The 13,949-nt window shown below is 38.9% G+C and overlaps 2 protein-coding genes across 7 annotated transcripts in view; one reads left to right on the top strand and one right to left on the bottom strand.

Annotated features, from left to right (window-relative positions):
* Positions 1–5,620, bottom strand: part of SETD3 (SET domain containing 3, actin histidine methyltransferase) — a 111,252-nt gene extending 105,632 nt beyond the window's left edge. For both annotated transcript variants that reach the window (XM_031953283.1, XM_031953284.1), the window contains exon 1: positions 5,327–5,620. The gene's annotated coding sequence lies outside the window, so the exon portion shown is untranslated. The remainder of the gene's footprint in view (positions 1–5,326) is intronic.
* Positions 5,621–5,719: 99 nt separating this feature from the next.
* CCNK (cyclin K) overlaps positions 5,720–13,949 on the top strand; it is a 35,897-nt gene continuing 27,667 nt past the window's right edge. The window contains exons 1-2 of one of the 5 annotated variants that reach the window (XM_023504448.2): positions 5,720–6,298; positions 13,633–13,882. In XM_023504448.2, the coding sequence (XP_023360216.1) occupies positions 13,686–13,882 (197 nt within the window). In that variant the 5' untranslated portion in view covers positions 5,720–6,298; positions 13,633–13,685. Of the gene's footprint in view, positions 6,299–6,356; positions 6,458–6,479; positions 6,814–12,732; positions 13,006–13,632; positions 13,883–13,949 lie in introns of those variants that run through there. The other 4 variants (XM_012550468.3, XM_012550479.3, XM_012550475.3 and 1 more) reach the window with 4 other exon arrangements.

Here is a 13,949-nt window from a genome sequence, read left to right as displayed (position 1 = left end):
AGATAAATCACCCATTTGTTGTTTTGCTGATAGTCTAGACATAAGAATGTGTGGAAATAAGTATTAATAAAATAGATTAAACTTAAGGATGTTATGTATACTCCCTCTTCTTCCCCCTTCCCCTCCCCAGAGCCAGTTGTTAAATATTTATCTAGGTATAGCCCACATAAACAAAATCTCTTTGGGCAGGGGGTTAGTGAGATCCTCAACAACTTTTATGAGCCTAAAGCAGTCTTGAAACCAAAAATATTAAGAACCACTGATTTGGACCAGATAATCATTGAAGAAATCACAAGTGTGGACAAAAAGGAATAAACTTACATTTACATAATGCCTTGAACTTTACAAAGCATTTTCCCCAGAACAATCCTGTGACATAAAAGGATCATTCCAATCCATCCAAGGATCACATCAATTTTAATGAGGAAACTGGAGCTAAGAAAAGTTTACCCATAGTCACAATAGTTAAATGTTATAGCCACATGTCACCAAATCTAAGGTCAAGCCTCTTTCTACTATACCAAATTTCTAAAACAAAATTTTTTCCATCAAATGGAAATAGAATCTGATTAACCAAATATCCTTTAGTGTAGAATACTGGGAGGTTTAGTAGAAGACATTTAGTTTTAAATATAATGAGGTCTTTTCATTTAAGCAGTCAATTCTCCTCCTTCCCCAAAAAACTTTAGGGAAAAAGGACAAAAACAATATTCTAGCCGCTTTGAATTTGGATTATAACTACATATTAAGAAAAATACTTTTTCTATTAAAATTAGCCAAGTTTTTCAAGTTTTGTTGTATTTTTGGTTGGTTTTTATAGCTTTATATCAATGAGAAAAACAGAAACATGTAGAAAACCAGTTCACAAAGATCCCTTGAGATTATAAACTATAGATCTCTGTACTTAGTAGGAAATAAATGTTTTTTGAATTTCAATTTTGAAAAACAAGGCATCATTGTTCTAAAATTATGAATAAATCAGTAGAAACTCATTGTAGAAACAAGTAGGTAACAATGTGAAAAAAGCAGAGCCCCTCAAAAAATACCAATTTATTTTTTCTGTATGGGACCAACTAAGTACAAAGGGAAGATTTTTTAACAGGTCTTCAAAATCCATTTATTATGGAAACAAAATTGTAGCTAACCTTTTTACTAAGAAAAAAAAAACCAGAGAAATATTAAAAATTGACAGGGAAAGAGAAGGAACATGTGATTTCAGCTGGTATAGAGGAGGAAATTCCCATTATCAAAGCAGGTAGCATCTTATTGTCAACTTAAAGTCACCCAAATTAGCAAAATTATTTAAGATTCTATATGAAGATACTCAAATTTAAGTAATTAATAAAAGCTGGCATCGATAAACTAGTGTGACACAGGAGGTAAAGAACACGATTTAGTTAGAAAGACCTAGTTTCAGGTCCAGCCTCAGACATATACTAGCTATTTGACCCTTAACCTCTGTTACTTTCAAATCAGATCACAGTTCTAGAGCTAGAAGGGAACTTATAAGTTATCTAATCCTTCTCCTCAAGGTAGTTCTGTCTGACTATAAATTTCAAAGTACTTTTCAACCTACATTGGTGGAAATTTTCTCAAAGGGAGTTCCCTATACCAGGGAAATCACAGGTGTAGGGTTAAAAGGATAAAAGAATTTTTTGCTTTAAACTTCCTCCTACCACCCCACAGACACACACCTTGCAGAGTATCTAAAGCTAACCCAGTCAGATTTTGAAATTGAAAAGCTTTCTAGTAAAAGATAGTAAGGCAAACACTTGGGGGGGGGGGGGGGAGGAGATTCATAAAACCTAGACATCAGAGAATATTCTCCAGGTTCCTCCCAGAAGACAGGACATCACCAGACCCAGTATTTTCACTGGCTATTCCCCATGCTTCGGATACTCTTTCCAACTCAATCTCCTGACTTCCCTGATTTTCTTCAAGTTTCAGCTAAAGTCTTACCCTCTGCAAAAAACCTTTCCCAGTCCTCAACAATCTTTGAACTTTCCCTCTGAGATTATAACCAATTTTTTCTTTATGTTTCTTTTTTGGACAAAGTTATTTGCATATTGATTTCTCCATTAGACTGTGAGCTCTCTGAAGACAAGGCCTGCCTTTCACCTTTTTTTGTATTCTCAAGGCCTGGCACATTAAATAGGCAGTAAATAAACGCTTGCCCTGGCATTGTCATATGAAAAGCCTACCTAATAAAATAGAATTCAAAGAAGCTCTGAGATAAGAAGTAGATCACATATACTGATTCATACTTAGCAAAGACTGGGCAAAATGGTAGTATTTGTTGTTACAAAGTTGGGTCATAATTCTAAAATAGCCTAAATGTCACTGACAATAAAAAGGTGTGAAAAACTAATGATAAAAGAATGATAGATGCTGATATCTTATTAACTGAAGATAGCAACTATTCATATCATTGTATATTCCCTTATCCTCTATATCAGAAATTTCTATTCTACCAATAAAAGATAAATATAATAGTTTTTTTGAAAAAGAAAAAGTATAATAAATAATTTTCTTCTTCCAATTTAGATTCCCATCTCAGGATAGAACTGGATTTACAATTTTAAATTGGGATAAAAAAGGGAAATGCAGGAGAAAAAAAAACTAAGGGGAAAGAGAAAGCACTACAGAGGGAATAACATTGAAAATTTTATGTTAATGAATTATATAAGTTGGGTAGTTCTCTGGGGAAAAAATGCTTAGAAAACTACTATTCTAACTCAAACTTCTTTACAAAAAAAAAAGGAATTCAGAAAAATGGAGTACTTTACCAGACTACTACTAATTTGAAGTACTTACCTATTACCTATCCCCACATACAGCTATAACTAGACTTATGCTATAGATATATAACTAGATCCAAGAAATGAATAAGATAAAAAGTGGTTAATGGAATATGGAAAACATTAAGAAGATTTTAACAAGTTCAACTTTTTCAAAAAAAAAAAAACAAAACAAAAAAAAAAAAACTTTTTATACACCAACACTTGTTTTATACACCAAAGGTCAACACAAAGCATAGAGGACATCACATTGCCACATAGTTCTAATGAAAGTTTACACATAAGAAGCAGCATAAAAGATATCAACTAAAGTATAAGTATAATAAAAAAGAAGAAGCTAGTTAATCATACATTGATAGTAAGAGATAACAGGTGGGAAGCTATTACTGGTATCCATATATTGTCAAAGTACCAGAGATGGCCCCTGCAAGCTAGTAGATTCCCTCATGGAACATATACAGAAACATAGACCAAAGTTACACAAAATGAGATGGTGTAAATGAATTGCAATCTGTACCACTGGAGGGAGTATCTATATCAATGAAATGTTTCAAATACCATGGGTAAAGTACTGAGAACTGACTTACTTTGCTTCTCAAATGTTAAAATTGTCATTTCTAATCAAACGTTTTGGGAAAACATGGATATAGATTTACTTTGAAAAGTAAACCCTTAGAGGAAACTTTATTAAAAAATAGAAAGAATATAAAGGGTATCACTAAATGTGCTTTTATTTAAAAACAAAATAACCGCTAAGAGATGAGATAATGAAGTTCTTCCACTAAAATCATTCACTTTGCATTGAGCTTCTAAATCACATTCAGAAATTTATTAAAGGTAATTAGAAAATAAAAAATATTCACATATCTTACTATGGTATTTCCTGATTAAAAGTGGAAAGGATGGGGAAATGAAACTCAAAATTGCTACTCTTTTCTACCAGGTGCTAAATTTGAGAAAGCAGACACCACTGAATGAAGGAGGGTAGGACATAGAATCACAGATTTAGAGCTGGAAGGGATCTTGGAGATCACAGTACAGTTCCCACTAATTTTATTGATGAAAACAGAAGTCTATGCCCAGGGTCACACAACTAAGTCAAAGGTAAACTCAGACTATACTCAAGTAAATTATTGCCCTCCCCAGTAATCATATGTGTATGGATTAAGAAGATTTCTAATCTATGAACAAATAGGATTTATTTCCTATAGCTGAAAAATTTTAGTGGGGAAAAAAGGAGAATATTCCCCTAAGAAGCCTATTTAGGGTAGTAGGAAGTAGTAGATGAGAAAATGCTATTTCTTTCCTTTCCTATGAAAGAGTTAGTATTGAGAGAAAGGAAGGAAACAGTGCTACTTCCACTGTAATAGAATGAGAAATGGGGGGGGGTGGGGGTGGGTGGGGGTGGGGGTGGGGGTGGAGAGAATGATTTGAGGGAGTATGAAATCTAGCGTTAGGCCTTGGATTTTATTTTCAGGAGTAGCTAAAGACCGACCAGTAGAAGAAAAGAAATAAGTTGCTTTACCTGAAATGTGGAATTTTGACACGAAAAAGTCCCAAGGGAGGGAGGAGAGATACATACATAGGAACCCAAGGAAAAATTGGGAAGAAAAAACTGAGACACACGCAGTGACACAAACAGTGACCTAAAAGGAAGGGACACAAGACAGACAGTGACAGAACACACAATGACACAGACAGGAAATAGACAGGCCCACAGAGTGGATATTGGGGGAAGGGGGAAAGAAGGAGGAGAAATACAACCCGATAGGGTTAAGGGGGAATAGAAATCCACAGGTTGAGAGAGCGACAAACGGGGTGAGAGGGGGGGAAGACAGGAAGGAGGGAGAGAATAGACAAACTGGAAGGTAAAAGGGACAGACAGATGTGGTGAGAAGGGGTGGAGACAGACATTTGGGGGGGGGGGTGTAGACACCGAAACGGCAGTGGAGGTGCAGAGGAGACAGGCGGACACTGTGATGGGGGTGTGTGGGTAGATGGATTGGGTAACTTGGGGGGGGCCGTCACGGGTTCCGGGTGGGGAGGAAGGAGAAGAAAAGGGGGGGGGGCGAACAGAGAGGAAAAAATAGCCCGACAAGGTGACGGAGTAAAAGACCAGCACACGCCGTGACGTGGAGACAGACACATGGTGACACAGAGGTGGGGGGACAGCCACAGCACCACAGAGGAGGAAGCGCAGGGATGGGGGAACGAGGCTTTCTTCATTTTCCCCTTAATTCCCCTCCCCAGAAGCATTTGGAGCAGCGGGAGCAGAGCAGCCATTCTCCGGCCGCTTCTTCCCCAGACTCCGAGAGCCAGGGACGCAGGGACCAGTTCCCGGGGGCAGCGCCCTCCTTGCTCGGCCCAGAAAAGACAGGCCAGCAGAGGCAGTGGGAAGTGCGGGGCCGGAGGGCAAGGTGGCGCGGGATGGACGGAATTCCGGCTCCCGGGCCGAGAGGGAGCGAGGCTTCCCTTTTGGACTCGTGGGGCGGGGGCGGCGACCAGACACGGCCACCCCCACCACTCACCTTTCGTCTTCTCTCCTTCCCCCGGCGGCGGTGGCGGTGGCGGCGGCAGCGAAGGCGACAGCAGCAACAGCAGAGACGGCAGCGGCAGCAGCAACAGAGGCAGCAACAGCAGCAGCAGCAGCAGCGGCGGCGGCGGCAGCGCCTCCACTTCAGTCAGCACCCCACAGTCCGCCTCAACCAACCCCGCGGACGCGGCGGCGGCGGCCCGGGAGGCGGGGGAGGCCGGGGGCGGAGGCAGCCGTGAGAGCTCCGCAGCCACACACCCAACCCCGCTCCTCCAGCCCCCCGAGAGCCCCACCCCCTGACCACCACCCCCGCCGCTCATTGGTCGACGAAACTCTTCCCCCCACCCCCCTCCCGCGAGTCGCGGGAGCGGCCCCAGTTGGAGCTTATTGGTCGGTTGCCCCTCTCTATTCCCCCCCCACGCCATCCAGCTGTCACTCCAACCGTTCTCTATCCAGCCCTTTGAACCGGTAGGCTTCTGGAGGCCCGGAAAGCCGGCTGAGTCCTCGCCAGCTCCAAAAGAGCGATTGGAGGAAGGGAACCTTTGCACTGGCCCTTTCGGCCATTTAATTGGTGAATTGCTGCGGCTAGTCACGCCCTTGACGCTCGGGGTTCCGTTAGCAGGCTAGGTTGGTCGCGAAATCATATTTTCCAACAGAGGGGCGGGACCGTTAGGCTTTTTTGCTCCTCCTCCTCTAGCACTACCAAACCCATTTAGCATCGCCCCGCCTCAAGCCTCGGCTCTTGCCTTTTTAAGTCTACTTCTCCCTTCTGATTGGGTGAAAGGTATGTTCTTCGCCCTGCCCCTCTACCCCAGGCTTTTCCACCTCTTCCTCAGCTTCCTCCGCTTTTCACGTTTCCCTAAAAGAGGACGCCGCGTAATGACGTCTGCTCCCTAGCACCCCGCGTCCAAAATGGCCGCCGTCAGCAATGAGAGACGTCGCTAACTAGGACTTCGTGAGGTGGCGGGTGAGTGGATCGGAGAGAACGTCGCGCGGGTCCTGGCGCCTCGCGTGCCCAGGTGTTAGGGGCGGGCGGGAGGGCTTCTCCCCGGTTCAGCAACGGCAGAGCTTTAGTAACAGTTAACGGGGACGACACGGGCCCGGCCTCATCGGCGCGGCTCTGTTGGTAAAAAGAGCGGGCCTCGGGTGTGGGCTCGGGGCGCGCCGACATCTCTTGAAAAAGGGAAGGGACCAGATTGGGCCTTAGTGCCCGGAGTCCCAGTGGTAGCCTTCCTGGAGATCCTCAGAGTCGGGGGCTCTTTCTTTCCTTAACAAGGCTTCGGCCACGAAGGGAGGGGGTCCTGCCGGCGGCGCTGTCTCGGGGAGAACCCAAGGCGGTCGTGTTCGGCTTTAGAGCTGGTTATAGCTACTTAATCGCCCTCCTCACGCCTGCCCCCACCCGTGGCCGGAACCAGCGCTGAGTCCCGAGCTAGGTCCAGGGATGTGAGGACCTGGAGAAACACATCTGGGGAAGCGATTTAAGTAAGGCTCTGACCTGTCCTCCAACCGTCGGGCCGCTCAGTCAAGGGCGATTCTTTACAAAAGTTACCGTCTAAAGGTTTTTTTCTCCGTTTTTTGAAAAACAAAACTGTTGCTTTATGTTAAGTTTTGTTTTTAATTTTTTTGTCTACAAAAAATAGTTTTTAATCTAAATGATGGAGATGATTTTTCAGGCATTGACCATAAATTCTTAAATGTATCTGTTGGTCAGATAGCATGATGAATAATGCAGTCTTGATTTACATTGGCCAGTTCAACCCAATTTCAGCTAAGTCTTTCACTTGAAATAACTTATTTAGAGAAAAAGGTTCCTTCTCTTCCTGGCATTGCTCATTTCTTGTTTTAAAAAATACTCTGGAAAAGAGTTCCCTGCTGGACAAATCCCTGGATTCTAATTCTCTGTCAAAATCGGCAAGTCACTTCCCTTTTCGAGCTCATTTTGCCTACATGTAAAATGAAGATGGACTGTATAATTTCTTGTAGTTCCTTGAGTTCTAAGACTTTAATGAAGGTTTATACAACATTTTTTGGTCGAGACTCCAAACTTTTCATTAGGTATACATATATGTGCATATACACACTTTCTGTAGGAGTTTGTAGCCTATACACACCATGTATGTGCATGGCTATATATATATATATATATATATATATATGTATATAACACATAGGAAACTTCAGAGAAGGCAACCAGGAAGACTGGACAGTATTTCATGCAAGTGGAGGCATTTGAACTGAGACTTGAAGACTGCCATCCTTAAGAGGCAGAGATGAGGAGGGATTGTATTCCAGACATGAAGAAAAACCATTGAAAATATTAAGAATAGGAGATGGATTGTTGTGTATGAACAAGTCGGTGACTGGACTTTGGAAAACTAGAAAGATATAAGAACCAGATTATGGGAAACCGTTAAATAAAAGGCGTATTTTTTGAAATATTTGAAATAATTGTAAGCCAATAGAGTTTATTGAAGTTATGGTCAGAGCTGTTTTATAGTAAAAATTACTTTGGCAGCTAAAAAGAGGGCGACTGTTTTATTAGAGTGGGGGAAAGACGAGGTAAAGAGAACAATTAGGAAGGCTATTAACAGTAAGTAGTTCAAGGGAAAGGTAATGAGATCCTGAACTAAGGTAGTGGCTATGGAAAAGGGTCACATATGAGAGTTGTTGGATAAAAATGATGAGATTTAACAACTGATTGGAATTAGGGGTTGTAAGTTTATTAAATGTTTAATTTAATTAAGCATTAAGTGCTTATTCTGTGACAGACAGTACTAAGTGCTAAAGATACAAAGAAAAGCTAAAGAAATTGAGTAGACAACATATAAATATATTCAAAACTGTATGTACAGGATAATTTGGAGGTCTTCAGTAGAGGGAAAGGACTTTGCATTAAAGGGAATCAGGAAAGGTTTTTCTTAAAAGGTGGGATTTTAGCTAAGACCTGAAGTAAAACAGGGGGCAGAGATTATGGGAGAGAATTTCAAACATAGGAGACAGCAAGTGAAAATACCAAGAGTATATTTTGTTTCTTTAATAGGAGACAGCAAGGGAAGATGCCAATAATATATCTTGTTTCTTTTGGTTCCTTTTTTTTTTTTTTTTTAATTCTGTACAGCATATCTATTTATCATTCACTACAATGTGATAATCATTCATATGTTTCAATTTATTTAGTCATTCTTTAATTATTGGAATATAGTTTCCAATATTTTGTTACTAAGAATACCTATGTGAAGTTTTCATCAATAAGGTAGCACCAAGCTCACTCAGTTGTATTACCTCGTTTTTTTGTTTGATGTTGCCTTCATTGACATAGTCGCTATTAATTTGGCTTTTCATCTTCACATTTGTCATTCAAGCACAATAGTATTGTTATATTCATATACCATAATTATATTTAGTCTTTCCTTCAATCACTGGTCAGTTTCCCAATGCTGTAATAATCATTAAATTTCTATGTCACAATTTTATTATTTCTGTATTTTGAAAATGTATAGTACTGTATAGTACTATACATATATAGTACTGTATATAACATTAGGCTGTCATGACACTACCTGCTGATTTGCCTTATTTTTTTTTTTTCCTTATATTTTCTGATGATTTTGCTGGATTATCATGTACATCACTTCTCCTAAGTGTTCCCCAATGCTCTGTCTTAGCCCTTCTTTGCTTCTCTCTTTTATATTGTCTCACTTATTGCAAACTTTTCGTGCAAACTTGAGTTCAACTGGGGCATTTATGTAGATAACTTCCAGAGCTACATCAGATTTCTTGATATATGGAGTAGGTAATTGTTCAGATTCTCCATCAGTGTCAGTTGAAGGGGGGGGAAAAGAGCCAATGTCATGGTGTGGTATACCACAAAGTCCATCTTCCAGATACTTTAGTTTGCATATAACTCTGTTGCATCAGGTTAAAAACTTTTCCTAATGATAGACTTCTCAGAAGATTTTGGACCATTGGTCCAAATATTAGGACCAATAGTAGGAGATTGATGTAATAATACAGATTTAAAGGGGTACAATGTAGACTAGAGAAGGAAAAGAATAGTAATGAATTCGAGAAATGTTTTTTAAAATATTTAAGTTAATCTGTACTTTCTTCTTCTCTCTCCTTCTCTTTACTCCTCACATTGAGCAGATCTATTAAAAAATAAAGCCCTCAAAATGTAAGGTATAGTATGGCTTGGCAAAATACATTGGCCATGTCTGAAAACGTATCTTTTTCTGCATGTTCAGTTTATCACTCTTCTTTCAGACGGTGAGCAATGTGTTTCATCTACATAATTTTTGGATTTATAGTTTATCATTTCATTGATCATAGTTCTGAAGTCTTTCAGTCATTTTTCATGTATACATTGTTGTCGTCTTGCTCAGTTCACTGTCATTTTACAAAGATCTTTGCAGTTTCTTCCGAAACCATCCTTTAATTTCTTATAACAACATATTCATCTATCATAATTTGTTTAGCCATTCTCTAATAGGAAGATACTTCCTTTCAAATTTTTGATTACCATGAAAAGAGCTGCTATAATTATTTTTGTACATGTAGATACTTCTTTAATTTTTTTGAAATAGAGGTCTATTAGTAATATGATTGTCTAAAAGAGTATACCAAACTTAGTAATATGAGGGGCACAGTTCCACATTGCTATCTTAGTAAATGGTTTCATGAGTTGTTATAGGCAGAACTATATTTCAATAATGAATCTCTATCAAACTCAGGCTGGTCCTCAAACCAGTCTATTGCCATTGCCTTATAACTAGTTAATGGAATCATAGAACTCACCCTTAGAGATCATCTTACATTTTACAGATGGATCTTGTTCTCAATTTGAAATCACCTTTGAAGAAAAAAGGCGGCTAGGTGGTGTCAGGAGGACCTGAGTTCAACTCTGGTCTTAAACACTCAACACTTCCTAGCTGTGTGACCTTGGGCAAGTCACTTGACCCCAATTGCCTCAGCAAAAAAAAAAAAAAAAAAAAGAGGAAGAAGGTTTGAGATAGATATTGAACCAGGTTTGAGGATATATTTTATTTAGTCATTTCAATCATGTCCAACTATCTGTGATGTTTGATGCTGGAGTAGTTTTTTTGCATTTCCTTCTCCAACTCATTTTATAGATGAGAAAACTGAGGCAACCAGGATTAAGTGACTTGCCCAGCATCATACATCTAGCAGAGTCTGAGACCAGATTTGAACTCAAGAAGATAAAGTGTTCTCCCACTGTGCCACCTAGCAGTCCCTTAAGAGTGTATAGCTCATATAAAGTACAAGGAAAATAAAGTGGAAGTTATCACAATTTTACTTTTTTTCTGAATTTAAAGTATACATCAAGAAAAATTGGACATATAAATAGGAGAAAAGGGTTATATGTAAAAACCATGAATCTCCATTGGGTACAGCTTACTTTTCTTTAAAATATATAATGAATTCAGTTACATTTGGTGCTTTGCTTCTGTGCATTTTTTTAAATGTTTCATTGGTCCTCAGAAATATTTCAGAGTAAAACATGTATGTCTGTGGTGATGTATTGAATGAAAAAAAGGAGTCTTTATTTTTTTATCTCAGAGACTGGAAACGAATAACTCCATGGAAATTACAGAATTCAAGAATTGGAAAGGACCTCAGAGGATTATCTAATCTAATAATTGTTCCTGCAGCCTACACTCTTGCCTCATCTCCATCTCATAAAATCCTTCTTTCAAGACACAGCCCAAGCACCTTCTCTATGAAGGCTTTCCAGATTTCCCAAATATTTTTAGTTGCTTTCCTCTGAAACTTACCTTATATTGTCTATTTTATACTTTGCCATCACACTTGTTTTGAAAACTTGTAATTATTCCCATGGAACCATTAACATTAGGAAACAATTTCAGCATAACAAGAGTTTTGTGTTTTGTTTATTGCGATGACAGTCATTGAGGAAAACTGGACCATAGTGTCAGAGTATATATAGGGAGAAGAGGGAAGTGACAGAATGGTATGCCGCTGGCATGTTGTGGAGCCAGTAGAAAGAAGAGATATCTTGTTCCACTTGGGGAAAGGTGTTGAGTCAATGCACTGAGAGTTCCTGGGGTGGTTAGGCTTAGGTGAACGCCTTGGGTGGGTAAGCAGGAAGGTAAAACAGGTAGGCATCCAATATACTTTGCTTGAGAATAAAAGCAATGATGACCAAATCTCCACCCGGGCCCCTACCTCTGCAGAAAGGCCAGAAGTAATCAAGATATACTGCTTTAGTTGAAATGGGCCCAGCACTGGTGGAGGGAAGAGAGGATCCTTGCTGAACACTTCACAAAGAACACCAAGTTAAAGATCTTATAATCCCAATCATCACCTGCCCCTCACAGGGTAGCAGCTGGCATTATTGGTGGTGTGGCTTCCATACTACGGTTCCTCATGTTGAGGTTGCTGTGACCCCTGGGAGGGAATCTGCTACCTCTTGAAAGGAGTGTTTTCTACTTTTAGATATGTTATCAAGAAATTTGTTTAAATCATACTTAATATCTGCTTCTCTATAACGTCTGCTCTCCTGTTCGTACTATCATCTTTGGCACTCAAACTGAATAAAGTTTAATATCTCTTCCAAGGGAGAGTCCTTTAAATAATACATAACAACTATCATGTTTTCTTTATATATTCTTCAGGGTGAATGTACCATTTTCTTTCAATATTCATTCATATAGCATGATCTATAGACTTTTAACCATATTGGTCACTATTGATACTTTCTTTGTTCCAGTTTATTTATTATTCTTGCTAAAAACAAATCCTGAACTGAACATAACACTGTGGATGATATTGTCTCGCCTGCATATCTGATAAAACTTTTACTTTATCTAGTACTAACATTTGGACCCTACTAAGGCACTCTTTGAACGCTGCCATATCACATTAAGTCTGATAATTTACTTGGTCTCATTTTAAGGAAAGAACTTTTACGTATCGGAAGTGTACATATGACTTGCAAAATTCTGGAGAAATTAAATTTTAAAGACATAAAATCAGTTTAGACTATATAAATAATCTCTGCAGGGTCGATTTATAAATCTTAGCTTTCTATGATTTTTGGCAAATTCAGTAAAAACAATTTTTAGAAATAACGATTTTTATAATAACCTAGATAGAAAAAGAAAGTTAACAGAAAGTGAGACACTCAAATATGACAAGATAAACATCTCCCTCTTTTCCTGGTTCCCCATTATTCTTACCAACTTTGATATTTAGCTTTTGACCAGGTTTCTGCTCAGAGAAAAGAACTTTGTTCCATCAGAGAGGTTAGACTATGAAACTTTGAATTACAGCTGTGCTTTTCATTCCCCCAGAAGGAAAAGGCTTCAGAATGGGTAGGAAGTCACAGAAGAGCAGCTACAGCAGTGAGGTGTAGAGCTTTCAATAACAAGAAATTCTGTCTCTTAGGAATTGATTGTGATATAATAATGTAGGTGGTACCCTCCTTCTTCAGAGTATTTTAGAATTGGAAGAGACTTTAGAGATCATATGGCCCATCCATTACAGAAGTAAAATTTTAGAATCGGGTATTTATATCTTGTCATTCAGCTAATTAGTGACTGAGTCTGAATTAGTATTTCCTGGCTCAGAACCCAAGACATTTTCTACTAGAACATATTTTATATTGTAATGGAGAAAACACTAGACAGGAAATCAGTAAGTATACTTGTTCCAAACTAGATAGGTGGCTTTAAAAGAATCATTCTGTGCAATTTGATCCTTATGTGCAAAATAATGTTCATGGATATCTGTCCTACCTTCCTTATAGGAATATTTTTAAAATTAAATAATCAAATATTAAAGAACTTTGAAAAGTTAAAAGCTTTATATAAATCTAAAATATTTCTAAGCTATTGAGGAATTACTATATTGAGGAATCCGAATTGGAACTCTATATGTTAATTGATTTTTCCTTCCCATAATGAGTGTCAGAAGTTGAATAGGATTGGTTGGTTTTCAGCCTTTCTGTAGGGGAAAAATTTTTTTGAAAATTTTAAGAATTTCCTCAAAACCTTTTCATTCTTACTGGGATAAGGGAGGAATGTGTGAAAGCGTGCAAATGGGAGCAAGTAAAATAAGTGACTTAAGTGTTTAAGGCTATTCTTTACTGTCCTTTCCCATGTTCCTCTTACCCCAAGTCTGGCCTACTATCAAGTTTCAGCTTTATTGAGTAGTTAAGAAATCAGAGCTGTTCTTTTCCTATTTCCAGATCTAAAATGGATCTAATATCACATTTTAAGAACTAATATTGAATTGATATTTGTGACTTTTTTTCCCCCTCAGGATTCTGACTTTCTCAGGAAACTTTTTGAATAAGAACAAGTTTACTTCAATAAATGAAGGAGAATAAAGAAAATTCCAGCCCTTCAGTAACTTCGGCAAACCTGGACCACACAAAACCATGCTGGTACTGGGATAAAAAAGATTTGGCTCATACACCTTCACAGTTAGAAGGACTAGATCCTGCTACTGAAGCCCGGTACCGCCGAGAGGGTGCCAGGTTCATCTTTGATGTAGGAACACGTTTAGGACTGTATCCTATTTCTCCAAAAAGTTTTTGTTTGAGTATATTTCTCCACACCCATTTCTCTTGGAACTAA

Source organism: Sarcophilus harrisii, chromosome 2 (genome assembly GCF_902635505.1).
Source record: "Sarcophilus harrisii chromosome 2, mSarHar1.11, whole genome shotgun sequence".
In the NCBI taxonomy this organism is placed as follows: Eukaryota; Metazoa; Chordata; class Mammalia; order Dasyuromorphia; family Dasyuridae; genus Sarcophilus; species Sarcophilus harrisii.
This window is presented reverse-complemented; position numbering and strand designations above follow the sequence as displayed.